Source organism: Leucopleurus acutus (assembly GCF_964270905.1).
Source record: "Leucopleurus acutus genome assembly, chromosome: 20".
NCBI lineage: Eukaryota > Metazoa > Chordata > Mammalia > Artiodactyla > Delphinidae > Leucopleurus > Leucopleurus acutus.
In genome coordinates this window covers 41,514,013-41,534,401 of record NC_139162.1, presented here as the reverse complement: position 1 = coordinate 41,534,401, position 20,389 = coordinate 41,514,013, and the positions used below count along the sequence as shown (strand labels likewise).

Here is a 20,389-nt window from a genome sequence, read left to right as displayed (position 1 = left end):
GTCATTGTATTGTACACTTGAAACTAATATAATGTTGTATGTCAATTATACCTCAATTTAAAAAAAGGAAAAAAAATGGGTAAAAGATCTGAATACTTCATCGAAGACACACGGATTGCAAACAGCATATGAAAAGATACTCAACATCGTAAGTCACTGGGGAAATGCAAATTTAAACTACAATGAGAGACCATGACACACCAATGAGAATGACCATAAAAGTAATGAAGAAGATGTGAAGGAAGTGTAACTCTCATTGCTGATGGGACTGTAGAACGGTCAACCACTTTGGAAAACAATTTGGTAGGCTCTTAATACCTATACTATAACACTACCCAGAAGTGGGACTCCTAGGTATTTATTCAAGAAAAATGAAACCACAGGTCCAGAAGACTTGTACATGAATCTTCATAGAAGTTTCATTTGTAGTTGCCCCAAAGGGGTCACAACTTAAATGTCCATCAACAAGTGAACGGATAAACACACTGTAGTATATCCAGACAATGGAAGGATATTGACAATAAAAGGATCAATGTGGATGTATCTTAAAATAATTTTGTGTGAAAGAAAACAAGCAAAAAAAAAAAAGAGAGAGAGAGAACACGCTGGGACACATCCTTGTGCTTCCTTCGGGAGCTAGAAAAGGACTGTTGACCCCATTTTTTCTTTTCTGGCAATTATGACCTCATGCGTCCACTGTAAGTTCTCTCCGCTGAGCATGCCTCTGCTCTTTTAACACCCTGAGGTAAAAGCAAGTTGTCATCCGAACACAGCCATACACACAGAGAAAGAAAAGCAAGAAGAAAGAAGCAGGTCAGTGGAGAACTTGTTTAAAAGATGTTTCACGAGACGGGTCCTAGAGCCAACATTCTGGCATTTTTACCAAGTTGTAAAATAAGCAATGAAAAGTCACAGGCAGAATCAACAAGAATGTGGGGGAACCCAAAACACAACCCAAAGAGTAACAAATGAACCTTATAACAAATGAATAACACACGACCCTGAAGTGGGTAGGGAAGAAAAGAGCTAACCTAAGTAATTCTGCATCCAGGGCTGCATGCTCTAAGGCTAAAGACAAATTTCTTTTGCACAGGAATGTGGGTTAGCAAGTCTGAAATTACTCTATGTGAATACTAGAATTAATCAAGTAACTATACTGTAGCTAACGCAGGCTTCTTACTGTCAGAGACAGGTGTTAGGAATGAGAAGAGGGGAGGGGTAGAATGAACCCTGCCGCGCTGGATTGAAATTAGAGGTACCAGAACTCTTAATATATATACAGATGGATAGATCTAGGAATAGATGTAAATGTTTGTGTAAATGGGTTAACGTACATACATGTCTTTCCTATCTGTCTGCTGAGAGGGCCTGCAATCAATGACACCCCAGTAGTAATAATGAGCACACCTAGTGCCCGGATCTTAATATCAGAAGACCATTCTTCAATAAAAGGAACCACTTCTTGGAGAAGTGGCTGATTCTAGGGCTGGGGCTGGAAAAGGACAAAATTAGCCTTGGAGCATCCTGTGGTACCAGAAAGTAGGAGTTTTCAACTATGATGGGTCACACAGAAAGGACACATCAGCCACTTTGAAGAAGCTCCTAACAACTAAATCTGCAACAACTTGAGCAGGAAAATAATGATAATGGTGGATTATATCCTCAGAGTAAAATAAATATCCAAAGAGTCTATACTAAGATAAATTATTGAATCAATTAATAAATGGGAAGAAGGGTCAGCTCTTCCTCATAGATTCCAATTAAAAATGCAGAGGGCATGATGGAAATGGGCAAACACCACAGAAATAAGTTTTGCAGAGAAGAGTCATTGATGGCTATCTGCATGGTCTCAAAGTATCTCCCCGTAAGATACTTAATAATTTCAAAACGGAATGAACAGTAACTCTGTTGAGGAAAAACCTAGCAGACACCACCCTAACCAGGTGATCATGATTAAGATGACAAATAATAAAACATTATCAACATCATAACCCCCGCCCTGACGTACTGAGAAGGGCATCACTTCTGTAGCATTCTTGCTAAAAGCATGCAACACCTCAAGCTAATCATGAGAAAACATCAAGTAAAGCCAAATTGAGTAACATTCTACAAAGTAACTGGCCAGTACTCTTCAGAAGTGTCAAGGTCTTAAAAGAGGAGGAAAGACAACTGTCACAGATTGGCGGAAACTAAGGAGACTGGACAGTCAGGTGCAATGTGGGATCTGAGATCAGACCTGAAACCAGAGAGAGGAAATCAGTGGAAAAACCAGCAAAATTCAAATAAGGTCTGTAGATTTTTTTAATTATATTTTATCAGTGTAAATTTTCTGGTTTTAATCATTGTACTACTTGTTTGTATCGTTAACATTAGGAGGACCCAGGTAAAGCACATACAAAAATCTCTGCACTATTTTGGCATCTCGTCTGTAAGTGTAAATTGTTCCAAAACAAAGTTTTAAAATAAATCCAGGTTTTAGATGCCCTCTGTGGGCCCTGAGCAGCCCTAGATCTGCAGCTCTACCCACCTCCACACAAGGTACAGAGCTGCTGCGTCCTCATACCACCCTTCATAAAGGGCAGCCAGCCAAAGGTGAACAGCTAATAACTGGGTGGAGGAAAGAGCGGGCTCACAGGTGAGGCCCACTTCCTTTCTACTTATGGTATCTGAATTCTTTACAGTGAGCATAAGTACATACAATGAGAAAGTTATGGAAGGGAAAAAGCAGGGAACTAAAACCACACCAAATGTGTGTATTCAAGAAAATTACATCCTCTCGTAAGAAAATAACATTTCACACTCATCACTATAGGAATAATTTCTTGTCCATTACTCAATAAAATGCTGTCTAAATAAAATACTAAAGTAATTTTTTTAAGTAATTAAAAGAAGAAAAACAGACCTGGCTAACTTCTGATCTAAGCCAGACCTTGAAAGATTAAGAAAATGTATATGCTGTGTGAATGACACTGTTTTCCTAGGTGTGTACCGTTTTAATAAGCATTTTTAATAATATTTTAATACAATTCTTTCACTTACCTTTTCACTTTTTGTAGTTACATAAAGGTAAACCTCAAAAGTATCTTCTTCCACAGCACACAATTTGGCTTCCACCTGGGTAGCTGCTAAACAGCATAAATCAAAACATAAAGTAGCTGATATTAAAAGTATGCTTGAGGGACTTCCCTGGTGGCCCAGCGGTTAGGACTCCACGCTTCCACTGCAGGGGGTGAGGGTTCAATCCCTGGTCAGGGAACTAAGATCCCACATGCCACACCGCGAGGCCAAAAAAAAAAAAAAGTATGCTTTAAACAACGATGACTAGTTCTCACCTATTAATCTCTGCTAACCACTCACGATTACCCAGCGCCACAACATTCAACAGCCTCCTCCCGCAGAACGGGTCTGGCACTGGGCAAGGCAAGGTGCAGGCTCTCCCGGCACGAAGTCAGCCATGTGTCCTCTGTCCCCCTCAGCCCGCCATCCTCCTCCTGTCACCCTGTGACAGCACCTCGAGCACAGTTCTGGGCCCTCTCTTCTTTTCCAGTGACTCCCAAACCCACGTGCCCAGTCACAGTCTTTCACCTGAGTCCATTCCACCCCTCCAAATGCCCCAAAGGGCAGCTCCATGTAGCAGCTCCAAGCACTGTTATCATTTTACAGGTGAGGAGGCTATGCGGACGTAGCAGGATGGTATTCAACCCAAGCACTCTGCCTCCTCCAAACCTGTGTCTCCCGGGCCCCCTGTGGGCTCACAAGGGCCCAAGCTACAAAACCAGAGGCGCCCCTCCCATTTCTCCCAGGTGCAACGTCTCTGGTTGCTCCTTTACCCGGACAGTGGGGCAGTGGAGGAGAGGGGCCAGCACCCCAGGCAATGCAAACTCACTACTCCTCAGAACAGCCCTGGAGTTGGGCACAGTTATTTGGCTCAGACGGCCAGGGGTTAGGACAGAGGTCTCAAATGAGAGTCTGTCTTACAGCCAAGGATATAAAATAAAAAGAGCACACTAAAGAGGCGCTGAGACATCCTACACATCTTCATTAGCAATGACGGTGATCACAAAGTATCCATTTACTACCCCTTGCTTGCAGAAAAAAAGTTAGGCTTTTCATCAACTGTTGGTGCAATGAAATGCACGTAAATTTATTTTGCAGTGCTGCAGCTTCTATGCCAACTAAGAGATAGGCAGTATTGTGTAAGGGTCCTCACCCACATAGCTCCTTCCTGATTTCACCTGTCAATTACTGATGCCCACATCCACATTCCAGGGGTGCAGGGTCATTGTGACACTTGGGGTAGAAGAAGCTCCAGGTCACTTATGAACCCCGCAAAGGGGGTCAGACAGCTAAGCACGCACATCTCAAACCCTCTCATCCACAGAAGGCGTCAGTTCAGAGCAGGCGGCAGTGATCACGCACTTGCCTCACCTTTTAGGATGTTCTGAAAGTACCGAATAGCTGCACTGTCCCACTTCTTGGCAGGTCTGGAACGGAGAAAAGAGGCAACCTCATTAAATAAAAAGCTGAGGTCAGTACGCTAACATCATTTAGTAAATTATACACTGGATGTTTCTGATATTACACGTTGAACATATGATGCAGGTAACGAGGGGTCCGGCTCTGGCCTGGGGGTGATGATCCCAGCTGCACCCCGCAGCAGACTTCTCTTCCATGCCCGCCTGTGCCAGTGCAGAGGCTCGCTGAGAATGGGCCCCTTTCTGGGGCTTCCTGAGCTACTGTGCCCACCTCCACGGCATCATGTCCCAACACCATCGTCCCATTACCTGTGACACCCATCTCCCAGACAGAACGCTAGCTTCCCAGGACAGGGACCCTGAGTTAGGATTGCTCAGCACAGGCTGGCATGGAGCGAGGGCCCCAAACGTGTTGGTTAAACCAACATTCTGAAAGTGGCTGTGGGAAACGCAGCCACTACTGTCTCGTGGTACCCCTTTCACTGTGTCCCATTTCTCCCTATCATCTTGTCCTTTCCTATGTGTGATACTGTGATTTATGATAAGAAATATCTATTTTGTCATTGTCCCTGTTTCTGGCACAGAGTTCAGTGATGAGAGTGACAAGGTGACGAGTGGAAAGCACCAAGGTAACTTAAAAATGGGGGCTGGTTGCCAGGGGAACCAACCTTGTGATTAGAGGGTTGGAACTTTCAGTCCCACCACCCTGACCTCCAGGGAGGAGAAAGGGGCTGGAGGTTGAATCAATTGCCAATGGCCAAAGATTTAATCAATCACGGCTAGGTAATGAAGCCTCCATAAACACCAAAAAGGGCCTAGGCTGGGAGCTTCTGTGCTGGTGAACACGTGGAGATGTGGGGGACAGGCATGCCTGGAGAGAGGGAAGGAAGCGCCTCTCCCCACCTTGCCCTGCACATCTCTTCCATCTGGCTGCTCCTGAGTTATATCTTTTATAATAAACTGGTAATCTAGTAAGTAAAATGTTTCTCTGAGTTCTGTGAGCAAATTAATCAAACCCAAGAAGGGAACCTCTCATTTATAGCCATCCCAGTCAGAAGCACAGGTGACAACCCAGACTTGAAATTGGCATCTGAAGTTGGTAGGGGCTGGGGCTGGGGGAGGTCTTGTAGGGTGAAGCATCAGGGATCTGATGCTATGTCAGGTTAGGCTGCTACACACACACACTCCCAAACTGGAGTCAGAGTCACACTATGCTTTGGAAAGAAAATCGCAGGAGAAGCCATAGGCAGTGGAAGATCATGAAAAACCAATATTTAGAAGCATGGAACAAAAATAAAATAAAGTAAGGTTAGAGTGATATGTTTTATGTTTCTCCACTGGTTTTATTTATCAGAGATGCCATCACCATCCTCCAAGGGTTGTTTCAAAGATCAAATGAGGTAATGTACACAAAGCACTTAGCCCTGTTATTTTTATTTTTACTAAGACACTAAGCACATTACTTCAAGGGAATCACGAAAGGTTTCCGAAGGGAGGTATAAACAAACAAACAAACAAATGAACACAGTGGTTTTAAAACCCTGCTATACAAAAAATTACCTAATAAGCTTTTTGTTTTTTAACAAAATGTAGTAGATTCCTAATAAGGAAAAGGCCCAAGAGAAAAATCAATCTAGTCTATGAACAAGTAAATCAACAAGTCTGTCACAGGTTAATCAATTAGTCTGTGTGTCTGTGTACGTGTGTCTCTCTCTCAACACGGCGCACACACACACACAAACTACATGAAGAGATACCCAACTTTACAAGTCAGAAGAATACAACTTAAAACAAAATACCATTGTTGTCCAGCAAACAAGCAAAAGTTAAAAAGCCTGATGATACTCTACGTTGTGTGGGGAAAGCAGCACTTTCTACACCCCAGTGATGGGAGTATAGACTGCTAGCCCTTTTGAAGGGAAATTTAACAAAAACTGTAATACACATGTTAAGACAGACATTCCAGATGAGGCGCAAACACAAACCCAGCAACATCAAAGAAGGTGATCAAAACCCAGTGAGATCACTTACCTGAAGCCCTTCATCGCCTACACTGAGGGTCTCCTAGGGTTGGGTGTGTCCAAGGCTGGGAAGGCCCCTGGGGAGCACTGTAGTGGCGCTGGGAAGGGGGTAATGCAGAGGGGGCGTGAGAAAGACAGGGGTCTGCCTCTGAGGAAGAGCTGGGCACGGAGGGCTGGCTGCTCTGCAAGAGGGACAGGAAGGGGGCAGGCGTTGCTGGGCAGCCTGGTGGAACAGCGGCCTCAGCAGAGACCAGCTGGCTTATCAGTGTGGATTCCCAGGCAGCCACAAGAGTGATGCATTCATCATCCCAAGGGAGCTACAGGTGATGAGGGCTGGGGGAGTGGAGATGGGAGGGTCTCCACAGATCCCACAGAAGCATCCATAAGAGAGGCAGCTTCCAAGTTCAGAGAGAACTTAGAATGCAACATCACCGGGACGTGCAAGTTGAATCAAAATTGTGCTGCTTCGGGCTTCCCTGGTGGCGCAGTGGTTGAGAGTCTGCCTGCCGATGCAGGGGACACGGGTTCGTGCCCCGGTCCGGGAAGATCCCACATGCCGCGGAGCGGCTGGGTCCGTGAGCCATGGCCGCTGAGCCTGCGCTCCGCAACGGGAGAGGCCACAACAGTGAGAGGCCCGCGTACCGCCAAAAAAAAAAAAAAAAATTGTGCTGCTTCCCATAGCTGCTTCTTCCACAAAGCCAGTGTTGGAGGAGGAGGATGGGGCTACTCCCAGGACCTCAGGTAGTGCTCATTCAAGACAACAAAGATCACAGTCATAACCCCGACACACCACTGCCCAGTGCAGGGACCCATCCTGTACAAACACTGGCAATGTGGTCAAATTACTAGACAGGGGTGTGTGTGTGTGTGTGTGTGTATGATACATGTGTACACATGTGCATGCATGCATGTATACATTTCTACACCTATATATCTCATTTTGATTTACCTATATTCTTATGAGAATGTACAGTGCAAAATGGTTTGGTAACAACCTAGCTGGCTATCAAGAGAGGAGTGGTTAAAGACAGCAAGTATGCCAATTGTATTCATCCAGGAAAACGACTGAAAGTAGAAGGGAATACGTGTACTGGCAAAGAACTTCAAAATACTGGGTTGGCCAAAAGGTTTGTTCTTTTTTTCCATAAGATGGCTCTAGTAGCACTTAATTGTGTTTAACTTCATTCGAAACAATTTTGTTAGACTGTATTGTGACAGCTGGCATATCAGCGTGCATTAAAAAAAAACATCAAAAATTTTTGGTGAATTTTTGTGCAGCCATTTTAATATTGGAGATGGAAGAAAAAAGCAACATTTTTGGCATATTATGCTTTATTATTTCAAGAAAGGTAAAAATGCAACTGAAACGCAAAAAAAGATTTGTGCAGCGCATGGAGAAGGTGCTGTGACTGATCGAATGTGTCAAAAGTGGTTTGCGAAGTTTCGTGCTGGAGATTTCTCACTGGACGATGCTCCACGGTTGGGCAGACCAGGTGAAGTTGATAGCGATCAAATCGAGACAGTAATTGAGAACCATCAATGTTATACCACATGGGAGATAGCCGACACACTCAAAATATTCAACTCAAGTGCTGAAAATCATTTGCACCAGCTTGGTTATGTTAATCGCTTTGATGTTTGGGTTCCACATAAGTTAAGCAAAAAACACCTTCTTGACCATACTTCTGCATACGATTCTCTATTTTTTTTTTTAAACATTTGGCTTCCGCTTTTTTAAAAAAATTTTATTTATCTTTATTTTTGGCTGCACTGGGTCTTCATTGCTGCGCGCGGGCTTTCTCTATTTCTGGCGAGCGGGGGCTACTCTTCATTGCGGTGTGTGGGCTTCTCATTGCGGTGGCTTCTCTTGTTGTGGACCACGGGGCTCTAGGTGTGCCGGCTTCAGTAGTTGTGGCATGTGGGCTCAGCAGCTGTGGCTCGCAGGCTCAGTAGCTGTGGCACACGGGCTTAGTTCCTCCGCAGCATGTGGGATCTTCCTGGACCAGGGATCGAACCTGTGCCTGCTGCACCGGCAGGCAGATTCTTAACTACTGTGCCACCAGGGAAGTGTCCCAAATGCATAATCTTCCATCAGGATAACACAAAGACTGCATGTTTCTTTCATGACCAGGCAAAAACTGTTACAGCTTGGCTGGGAAGTTCTGATTCATCCGCCATATACACCAGCCACTGCACCTTCGGATTTCCATTTATTTAGGTCTTTACAAAATTCTCTTAATGGACAAAATTTCAATTCCCTGGACAACTGTAAAAGGCACCTGGAACAGCTCTTTGCTCAAAAAGATAAAAGTTTTGGGAAGATGGAATTATGAAGTTGCCTGAAAAATGGCAGAAGGTAGTGGAACAAAAGGGTCAATATGTTGTTCAATAAAGTTCTTCGTGAAAATGAAAAATGTGTCCTTCATTTTTACTTAAAAACCAAAGGCATTTTTTGGCCAACTCAATACATTCTTAAGTTAAATTTGCCAATAAGACAGTGTGTTCTAATTTTCATTAAAAGCTCCATGCATGTGAATATGTATAAAAGCACTGAAAAAGGTCTGCAAGTTCAGAGCCTGAACAGGTCACAGAAGCCTCCCAGGAGGGAGGGAGGGAGGAAATGGGGCTGGAGAAGGATGTCATGGACTTTTTTTTAATGCTCCATGATCCGATGTATAAATATTTCTCTTTACACTTAATTTATCCCTTTTTGTAAGTTAAGAAGCCAAATAGCACAGAGCTCAGACCGTACTCTAACCCCCTCACAACACAGCCTCTGGAGATGGGGCTACATGGCCAGGTTTGACACAGTGACTTAGAAGACACCTCCTGAAGGACAGAGACCTTTGAAATGGTTTAGCACTTCTCAAGAGGGTCTGATTTCACATAAGCATCATACACTCAAGTTAAGACTTTTACTAACGATTCAGCATATGTCAGAAGCTGTACTTACACAATCTCAGCGCTGTCTTCACAGAAGTCAATGTGCAATGTGACAGGTTTTGTGCAGTACAGTCTGAATTTTTTTGCTCTGTAGGGAAGCTGCATAAAAGTTTCTACTGCAACTCGGATGCTTAACAGTGAAAGAGAAAGAGTTCCATGATTTAAAAAATTATATATAACATATTTCTTTAAAGTACACCTAGTACATAATTAAAATACTTAACATGAAACAAAACCTGATTATTTCTGTTTCTATTACAGCCACCAACAGCAGCAAGTGCTTGGAGCCATCTGCCGAGCAAGGTGAAAACTGGTTCTTGGGGGCTGAGAAAAATCTTACTTTTTTATGTATAAAGCACAGATATACATATAGTACATAAAAGATACTCAGTAATCTTTGGCGTTAAAATTTTATGGCATGGGGGCAGGGAGGCATTAGAAAAACACTGTCTCCTTAGACTGAGAAACACTGGGTAATAACGAACAAACCTGGAAGCAAATTCTATTTAAGATTTTAAAATAGCAATTTCAATACACGACCAGAATTATCTTGAAGCTTCTGTAAATAAGCAGATGTTTTAAGAATTAGTATTTGTCAACTTTGCACAAAAGAGCTGATGGGCTGAGGTTTCATAAGCTGTCCAGCATTTTTATTTCCATTCTCCTTCAGGCAAACAAACGACAGAGCACTTGAACATATGGTTTCGACATCAACAGGTTCTCAGAGGCCGTGTGTGGGCAGCCTGGCCACCTTGGTCTCGGACCGTTTAGAAAAGGCGGCTGCACTAACCGCCCCTCCAGGCCTCCCCGCTCTAATCATACAATTCTCTTGCCCAAAACAAACTAAACTTAAAACTCCAAATACTAAGAGGAAATCTCTCCAAACCGTTAAATGCGGTGTTAATTTTAATAACCACTATGGTTACATGGGCGCAGAACCACAAGCTAGAAAGGCACCTCCTTTTCCATGAAGATCTGCCAGCCCTGCTGTGGGAGCGGCCCCCGACACAGACTCCCCATCAGGGCACCCACCTCCCCTGCAGCTGGGACCACTCCTTCCCTTTTGGAAGAAGGGTCCTCATGTTTACTATTCATTATTTATTAAGCTGATACCCTCTGACTCTGGGATAGGAAACCATGAGAAAAATTACCACAAACACCAAGACCAACTTGCTGACAAGTGTTTTCTAGGGAACCGTGGTGTGTGGTCCTGGAGTCATCGAGGGTCACTCTGAACGGCCTCCTGTCTTCTGTGACAGTCACACCCTCACTCTGTTAAGCAGGACGAGGGACGCACGCTCTGCTCTCAGCAATCTAAGGCTGTGCCAGCAAACCATCCCTTCTGTGGCGACAAGAAGAGTTTCTCTCTGCCTCCAGGTAGCCAGGCCTCCCGAAGCACCCATTCCATCACCTGAGCAAACTCAGGGGACATGCCACGCCAGGCCAGGAGAGCGGCTGACAGAGAGCGCCTGCACTTTCTAGGAAGGAAGGCAGAAGAAGGGCCGGAGCCGCCTGCTTAATTCTCATCCTGAGCACCTGCTCTTACATTCACTGCTTGTAAAATTGGAACCTGCAAGTCTTCCCATCTTGAAGCTCTCGCTCCTTACTTCGAAAATTGACATTCTCCTTGAAAACAGACATCTGTCCCCTAAAGAGCATGAGGCAAAATAAATACATACATACATACTTTTTGGATTTCACTGGAACGTACTTGGCAAAATCCACAAGGAAACACTCTGTGAGGTAATGGTCTGCTGAAGACACTATTGACTTAATAACAGCCCTGCACCAGCACTTCAGTTCCTGACAATAAACCACACAAACCTACAAAATAAAAAGAAAACTTCGGTGTTAAAATCTCTAGTCATACTCAGAAAACTGTAAGATACTAATGAAAGAAATCAAAAGTGACACAGATGGAGAGATACACCACGTTCTTGGATTGGAAGAATCAATATTGTGAAAATGACTATACTGCCCAAAGCAATCTACAGATTCAATGCAATCCCTATCAAATTACCAATGACATTTTTCAGAATTAGAACAAAAAAATTTACAATTTGTATGGAAACACAAGAGACCATGAATAGCCAAAGCAATTTTTTTTTTTTTTTGTGGTACACGGGCCTCTCACTGTTGTGGCCTCTCCCGTTGCAGAGCACAGGCTCCAGACATGCAGGCTCAGTGGCCATGGCTCACGGGCCTAGTCGCTCTGCGGCATGTGGGATCTTCCCGGACTGGGGCACGAACCCATGTCCCCTGCATCGGCAGGCGGACTCTCAACCACTGCGCCACCAGGGAAGCCCGCCAAAGCAATTTTGAGAAAGAAAAATGGAGATGGAAGAATCAGGCTCCCTGACTTCAGATTATACTACAAAGCCACAGTAATCAAAACAGTATTGGTACTGGCACAAACACAGAAATATATATCAATGGAACAGGATAGAAAGTCCAGAGACAAACCCACACACCTGTGGTCATCTGATCTTTGACAAAGGAGGCAAGACTATACAATGGAGAAAAGACAGTCTTTTCAATAAGTGGTGTTGGGAAAACTAGACAGCTACATGTAGAAGAGTGAAATTAGAACACTCCCTGACACCATTCACAAAAATAAACTCAAAATGGATTTAAGACCTAAATGTAAAGCTGGATACTATAAAACTCTTAGAGGAAAACATAGGCAGAACACTCTATGACATAAATAACAGCAAGGTCTTTTTCAAGGCACCCCCTAGAGTAATGAAAATAAAAACAAAAATAAACAAATGAGACCTAATTAAACTTAAAAGTTTTTGCACAGCAAAGGAAACCATAAACAAAACAAAAAGACAACCCTCAGAATGGGAGAAAAATATTGGGCTGGCCAAGAAGTTCCTTCAGTTTTTAAGTAAAAATAAGAGATACATTTTTCATTTTCGCCAAGAACTTTATTGAACAACGTATTCACTCTTTTGTTCCACTACCTTTTGTGATTTTTCAGGCAACTTCATAATTCCATCTTCCCCAAACTTTTTATCTTTCTGAGCAAAGAACTGGTCCAGGTGCCTTTTACAGTCGTCCAGGGAATTGAACATTTTTCCATTAAGAGAATTTTGTAAAGACCTAAATAAATGGAAATCCAAAGGTGCAGTGTCTGGTGCATACAGCAGATGAATCAGAACTTCCCAGCCAAGCTGTAACAGTTTTTGCCTGGTCATGAAAGAAACATGTTGTCTTTGTGTTATCCTGATGGAAGATTAGGCATTTTCTGTTGACTAATTCTGGATGCTGTGCTGCTTTCAGTTGGTCTAATTGGGAGCAGTACTTGTTGGAATTAATCATTTGGTTTTCCGGCAGTAGCTCATAATAGAGGACTCCCTTCCAATCCCACCATATACACAGCATCACCATCTTTGGATGAAGACCGGCCTTTGGTGTGGTTGGTGGTGGTTCATTTCGCTTGCCCCACAATCTCTTCCGTTCCACATTATTATGCAGTATCAACTTTTCATCGCCTATCACAATTTGTTTAAAAAACGGAAAATTTTCAATACATTTCAGTAGAGAATGGATATGGAAATACAGTCAAGAAGGTTGTATTTTCACTTAACTTACGTGGAACCCAAACATCAAAGCGATTAACATAACCAAGCTGGTACAAATGATTTTCAGCACTTGAGCTGAATATTTTGAGCGTGTCGGCTATCTCCCACGTGGTATGACGTTATTGTTCTCAATCAATGTCTCGATTTGATCGCTATCAACTTCAACTGGTCTACCCAACCGTGGAGCATCGTCCAGTGAGAAATCTCCAGCACGAAACTTCGCAAACCACTTTTGACACATTCGATCAGTCACAGCACCTTCTCCATGCGCTGCACAAATCTTTTTTTGCGTTTCAGTTGCATTTTTACCGTTCTTGAAATAATAAAGCATAATATGCGGAAAATGTTGTTTTTCTTCCATCTTCAATATTAAAATGGCTACACAAAAATTCATCAACTTTGATTTTTTTTTCAATGCACGCTGATATGCCAGCTGTCACAATACAGTCTAACAAAATTGTTTTGAATGAAGTTAAAGACAACTAAGCACTATTAGAGCCATCTTAGGAAAAAAATGAATGAACCTTTTGGCCAACCCAATATTTGCAAATGAAGCAACTGACAAACGATTAATCTCCAAAATATACAAAACAGCTCATGCAGCTCAATATCAAAAAAAAAAACCAACCCAATAAAAAGTGGGTTAGAAGACCTAAATAGACATTTCTCCAAAGAAGACATATAGACAGTTAAAAAGCACATGAAAAGATGCTCAACATCACTAATCATTAGAGAAATGCAAATCAAAACTGCAATGAAGTATCACCTCACACTGGTAAGAATGGCCATCATCAAAAAAATCTACAAACAGTAAACACTGGAGAGGGTGTGGAGAAAAGGCAACCCTCCTACACTGTTGGTGGGAATGTAAACTGGTACAGCCACTATGGAGAACAGTATGGAGGTTCCTTAAAATAAAAATAGAACTACCAAATGATCCAGCAATCCCTGGGCATATATCCGGAGGAAACCATAATTCAAAAAGATACATGCACCCCAATGTTCACTGCAGCACTATTTAATTGAGCTCAATATTGAGCCAGGACGTGGAAGCAACCTAAATGTCCACCGACAGAGGAATGGATAAAGAAGATGTGGTATATATACACAATGTAATATTACTCAGCCATAAAAAAGAATGAAATAAGGCCATTTGCAGCAACATGGATGGACCTAGAGATTGTCATACTGAGTGAAGTAAATCAGACAGAGAAAGACAAATATCATATGATATCGCTTTTATGTGGAATCCAAAAAAAGAGTACCAATGTACTTATCTACAAAACAGAAATAGAGTTATAGATGTAGAAAATAAACTTGTGGTTACCAGGGAGTAAGTTGGGGGGGGCGGTGGAGGGATAAGTTGGAAGACTGGGATTAACACACCCACTACTATATATAAAATAGATAACTAATAAGGACCTACTGTATAGCACAGAGAACTCTACTCAATACTCTATAATGGCCTACATGGGAAAAGAATCTAAAAGAGAGTGGATGTATGTATAACAGATTCACTTTGTTGTACACCTGCAACTAACATAACATTGTAAATCAACCATACTACTATAAAAATTTTTAAAAATTAAATTAAAAATCTCTAGTCAATAATGAGAGAACTAAAAGGTACTCTCAACATCATCTCATACCTTTTACCTTAAAGATGCAAGGAGGCTGGATTACCCCAAGCTAAACACTGCTTATTGGGAAAACAAGAACACAGGGCACCTGAATTCTATTTCACTGGTTTTCTTACTACAGTCACTTTGACTCCTTAACTAAGGAGAATTTTTAGAAAGTGAAATAAGGAAAACGCATTGCTTTACCTTCTTAAATCAGAAAACAAAACTTACAAATAATTGTCGATCATGTGCCAGGACAACACAAAATCACAACCCCAGGCTCATCTTCCCGGTTCTGCTTCCCATGCCTGTTTACCACCCTCTAACATTTGTTTGCTATCAGCCACAAATGGACATCAGCGCCATGATGAAGGGGATTTTTGTCTTTTTGTTTACTGCCATACTCCCAGCACCTAGAACAGTGCTTGGCATGTACTATGTCTTCAAAACCTATTCAGTGAATGACTGAATAAATACCTGCAGCCCCCTTTTAGGGAAACTGCCCTGCTAGAGTGACAGTGCTTGGCATCCTGACTGTCCCATGGGACTGACAGGCCACAGACAGGCAAACCATATGCTGACCACAGGCTTATAAAGTGGCTCGGCAGGGACAGCTGTGCCCAACAGGGAAGAAGTGGGACGGTAGAGGTCCCTGCTCTCGGGAACTGAAGTTGGAAAACATAGGGCAGCTATTCTGCAAGGGATGTGTTCTTGAGAGCCTCACATAATTCAAGGCTCAAATAATTCAAGAGAAATTGCGCCAAAGGATGGAGGGTATTTCTGTTTCATGCTAAAGTCAAAGAAACCTGTAGCTAATAATTCACAGTCAACTTTGAAAAGGTGGTAAACTAGGGCTTCTACTGGCCAGTAATGAGATAATTTAAGCATCAAGAAAAATGATTGCAACTGATGAATACATTAAAAGCCATGAGATCAATACAGTACCTAAAAATAACAAGGAGAGAAAAACAAAACAAACCTCTAGACGTAAATGTAGATAACTAGGCACAGGAAAACTGATAAGGGAAAGAATCAAGCAATTTTTCCACCTTTCCAGTATTACTTCAGGAAGCCAAAGCGTTCTAACAGATGAGGGAAGGTTCTCTGTGGAAGAATTCCAGCTCATGAATGCAGAAGCAACGTGAAAATGACCATTTTGCAAGCATAAATGAAAGAGCTGATTTGGGTGGTGGTGGTCACTGGATAGCATTACTAGCCGACGGGAACCACAGGGGGCACTTAGGCTGCTGCCATCTGAATGCAGCGGTCAACCTCAGCATCACCGAAAGTGAGATTCTCTCCCAATTCAATACAAGAGGAACCTCACAGCACCAGTCATTCTTGGAGAAAAAACGTGACTATAAATGTAATCAAAGCTTTGTATTTATCAGTCTGCACGAAATATAGGGAATGAAGGGAAAAGTTCACCACCACCACAAGGAAGCAACCAGGCTATACAGAACGTGGAATACTTTAAAAGGACAACTGACCTGGTTTCGTTTCTTCAACAAGTAAACGGTGGACTTCCCTGGTGGCACAAGAATCCACCTGCCAATGCAGGGGACATGGGTTCGATCCCTGGTCCGGGAAGATCCCACATGCCGCGGAGCAACTAAGCCTGTGCGCCACAACTACTGAGCCTGCACTCTAGAGCCTGTAAGCCATAACTACTGAGCCCACGTGCCACAACTACTGAAGCCCGTACACCTAAAGCCCGTGTTCTGCAATGAAGAGTAGCCACCGCTCACCACAACTAGAGAAAGCCCACACGCAGCAACGAAGACCCAACGCAGCCAAAAATAAAACAAATTAATTAAAAAAAAAAAGTAAATGGCATGGAAAAAATAATGTTATTAATAAATATTTAGAGTGGGCTGAGGAATTCAAATTATTTCTAATTTTTCTCATAGTTTATAAATCTTTTCCTATTACACTGTTATAAAAATTCAAATTCTTGGGCTTCCCTGGTGGAGCAGTGGTTGAGAGTCCGCCTGCCGATGCAGGGGACATGGGTTCGTGCCCCGGTCCGGGAAGATCCCACATGCCGCGGAGCGGCTGGGCCCGTGAGCCATGGCCGCTGAGCCTGCGCGTCCGGAGCCTGTGCTCCGCAACGGAAGAGGCCACAACAGTGAGAGGCCCGCGTACTGCAAAAAAAAAAAAAAAAAATTCAAATTGTTCTGAGAAATGACTAATCTGCAGAGAGACGCAGACAATGGGCACAGAGCTGAGGGTGCAGGAAAGGAAGGAGGGGCCACAATGTGGAGTATGGAAAATAAAACACCACGAGTTGGTCAAAGTCACACGCAACCAAAAGCGAGGCACTGGCCCTAGACTGGAAACCCCCATGCTCCCTCTGCTAAGGTCCCTGTGATGGATCTAGAGTGATCCTCTGGTTCCCAGCCCCAAGACGATGGCTCTATGCCTGAATTTCGAAGACACTCCACCTCCTGTTGCCCCATGTGAACCTGATACAACAACTGCCACTTTCCATGACTAGCCCGACTCTTACGCAACCGAAAGAACCTAACACAAGGCAATGACCATGAGCAGTTGAAATACTCTAAAAGTTTTTATCATCTTAGTTGCTGAAACAGTCTACATTTTGAGTAGTATTTCAAGACATGTTGTTTAAAGCACATTTAGATACATACCTGCCCTTCTTCCAACGTTAGTGGTTTTATTTCTATATCTTGACACATGCTATTATAGAAGTCATTCATGGCACTATTTAGTTTTTGATAGTCAACTTCATGATCTAAAAAGGGACTACATCCTTTTATAATAACCCAGAAGCAACCTGGATCTTCGATCTGTAAAATTTTTAAAAGACAAAACAATGCATGATTTAAAAGCGGAACCATAAAATAATAAACCTTAGAATCACAGTAACTCTTTCAAATTTAAGTGCTCTAACAAATTCTTGACAAGTACTTCTGTCTTAAATGGTCAGATAGAAGATAAAAGACCCTCAAACTATCACCTTGTATACCTTAAACTTATATAATGTCATATGTCAATTATACTTCAATAAAACTCGGAAAAACGATAACAGACGCAAAGTTAAAACTCTAAAACACGTAACCAGTAATATGGAATTTAGAATCATGTGCTGACTGAAAAAGCAAACAGAGATCAATGCCCTTGATCTGTACTTTGAAAATATCCATAATAAAATACAAATGCAAGGTTCAGAACAGCGTTCTTTGTACTCTATGTCTTTCATAAGAAAGAGAGGGAAATGTGAATGTATGTACATTCTGCTCATGTTAAAATAAAGAAATGGCAGATAAACCAAAAACATACAAATTATTATGTACGGAGGAAGCCAGGAATGTATCTTATTATCTATTAGTGTTATTAGAAACCAAGATTTTCATCATTAGAGAAAGAATACAAATATAAAATGAAAAGTTAAATTTGAATTGAAAATATCAGTAAAAGCTCATGATTTTTCAAATGTACTATATTTCCCGTCTACTGAAAGGGCCTAAAAGCAATGACATCCCAAGATTTTGGATCCCAGATACCAGGTGACAGGAGTATATTAGTATTCTATTTTTCTGAATGTTTGAACATTTTTATAATAAACAGTTGGAAAAAAGAACAGCTGGCCATTCTGGTTCCAGTAATGGCAGAGCGGCTCATATAGACTAACCCACCTGCAAGTAACAATGATAAACCCTGGAAAAAAAGAAAATGACAGGCTGAAGGCACTGAAGAGTGACCAAAATCAGGTGGGAGATTCAATCCTTGAAGGGAGGCAACGTGGCTAGGTGAGACCCATGTTCATAAACAGCTTTTCCCCTGAAAACAGCCCCAGTCCTGGGGGTGCAGAACACAACTGAAGCAGAAGCCACCCCGTTTGTGGCTTGAGAAACCAGAGAATGGCTTCTGGGGCTGCCAGAGCAGCTGTACATGAAGGGGAGAAATGCTGAGCCACAGAGGGGAGAGCCCTGAAGTCTGCACACGAAACCCCTCAAACCCTCGGCAGAGCCTGAACGGCACGGTGAGACTCCAGGGAGTCCTGGGAGAAGCCACAGTCGGGAGGCTGATGGAAATACAGTTTCAGCTTCTGCCCACAAGAACTGCAGGACTCTGGACACAGAGTGACTGCCCAAACCTCTGCACTAAGAGGCCACCCAAACTCACAGCATAAGGCCATGTCCCCTCCACAATGCCTGCCTGAGAAAGAATTACTTTTGTCCCAGCCAACACCTGACACAGGCCCTTGACCTCCCCTTGTCACAGAACTTACTGAAAAGGGCCTCAGTTGTGGAGCCTACCTATCCCTTTGGGATGTGTATGTTATCTCCTACCACTCAGGAGTATTCCTTCTCGAGGACCTGATAACCAATTCCTTTGGGATGTAATCATCTGGAAGGACAGGGTCCCAGCCTCCCAGTCTCTGCGGGAATTCAGTAGCCTGGCCCCAGAGGCGGTGGACACAGCTGCCCCACCACAGTTACACTGACCCACCCTCTGTCATTTTCCACGGAAGCCCCTCTCCTCGTCCTCCTCACTCTCCCTTTAAAATGTCCGGTCATCTCTACACAAATTGGAACGGAACTCAGCTCCCTCCCGTACATCAGCAGTCACTGAATACAATCTGTTCTCACTGCTTTAACCAATGTCCAGCTTTGATTCTCTCTGACACCCATCACAGGAAAAGGGAGATTGGAGCAGGAGTTAAGGAGGCTCAGTAAACACCTCAGGCTCCCTGAGAACCCCTGCAGTGCCAGGCCTGAGGAGTAAAGACCCTGTTGCAGGACAAAGAGAATGTGCTCTGTCAACAAGGGCAAAATCAAGAGGTCTGCAAAGAACTATAAACCAAGCCTCCCAAAGTGCCGACAGAGCACACAGTAGTTCCCTGTCACCACAACCCTCAGTGTAGCATGAACAATACTAGACAGGCAAAGAAATGAGAAGGCAGTGCACAGCCAAGGTAAAAAATGCCCAACAGAAAGTGAACCCAAGACTGCCCGGATGTTGAAGTGAACAGGTAAGGACTTAAAAGCAGCTACTATAAATACCATGTTCAAAACCTTAAGGATAAGATGGCTATAGTGAGTTTGTTTTTTAAAAAGGAGAATTTCACGTAAGAAATGGAAACTATTTTAAAAAAATAACCTTTGGAAAAGGGTAATTCTAGAACCAAAAAGTGAAACAAACAAAATAAAAAATTTATTAGTGGTGTGCTTACCACTCCTACTCAACATTGTGCTGGAGGTCCTAGTCAGTACAAGAAAAGATTGTCAGGAAAAGCAGAAAAGAAGAAAGAAAAGTGCCTCTATTCACAATAAGAATATCTATGTAGAAAATTCTAAGGAGTCTACAAAAAATATACTAGAACTAATAAGTGATTGTACCAAGATTCCAGGGTACAAGGTCATATAATAAATTCAACTGCATGTCTATATTCCAGCAATAAAAATTGGAAATTTAAATTTTAAAAACAGTATCATTTACAATAGCACCAAAAAGCAGGAATTACTTAGGAATAAATCTAACAAAAAAATGAACAATTTGCATGCTAAAAGGTACAAAACACTGGTGAAATAAATCAAAGAAAGGCCTGTAATGCAAATATACTATGTTCATGGAATGTTAAGATTTTGATTTTCCCCAAAATGGTCTATAAAAAGGACTCAATTCCAGCAGTTGTGAAATCAACAAACTATTCATGAAATTCTTATTGGAAGGGTAAAGGAACTAGAATAGCCCCTATTAATTCTGAAAAAGAA

At 42.6% G+C, this 20,389-nt stretch overlaps 1 protein-coding gene across 3 annotated transcripts in view; it reads right to left on the bottom strand.

The window, feature by feature from the left end:
• TDRD12 (tudor domain containing 12) overlaps positions 1-20,389 on the bottom strand; it is an 81,253-nt gene that overhangs the window by 55,324 nt on the left and 5,540 nt on the right. For 2 of the 3 annotated variants that reach the window (XM_082862956.1, XM_082862958.1), the window contains exons 2-6: positions 17,300-17,458; positions 11,127-11,263; positions 9,450-9,569; positions 4,429-4,484; positions 3,040-3,125 (exon numbers count right to left, since the gene is read on the bottom strand). In XM_082862956.1, coding sequence (XP_082719082.1) covers positions 3,040-3,125; positions 4,429-4,484; positions 9,450-9,569; positions 11,127-11,263; positions 17,300-17,458 — 558 coding nt within the window. Of the gene's footprint in view, positions 1-3,039; positions 3,126-4,428; positions 4,485-9,449; positions 9,570-11,122; positions 11,264-17,299; positions 17,459-20,389 lie in introns of those variants that run through there. The other variant, XM_082862957.1, reaches the window with a different exon arrangement.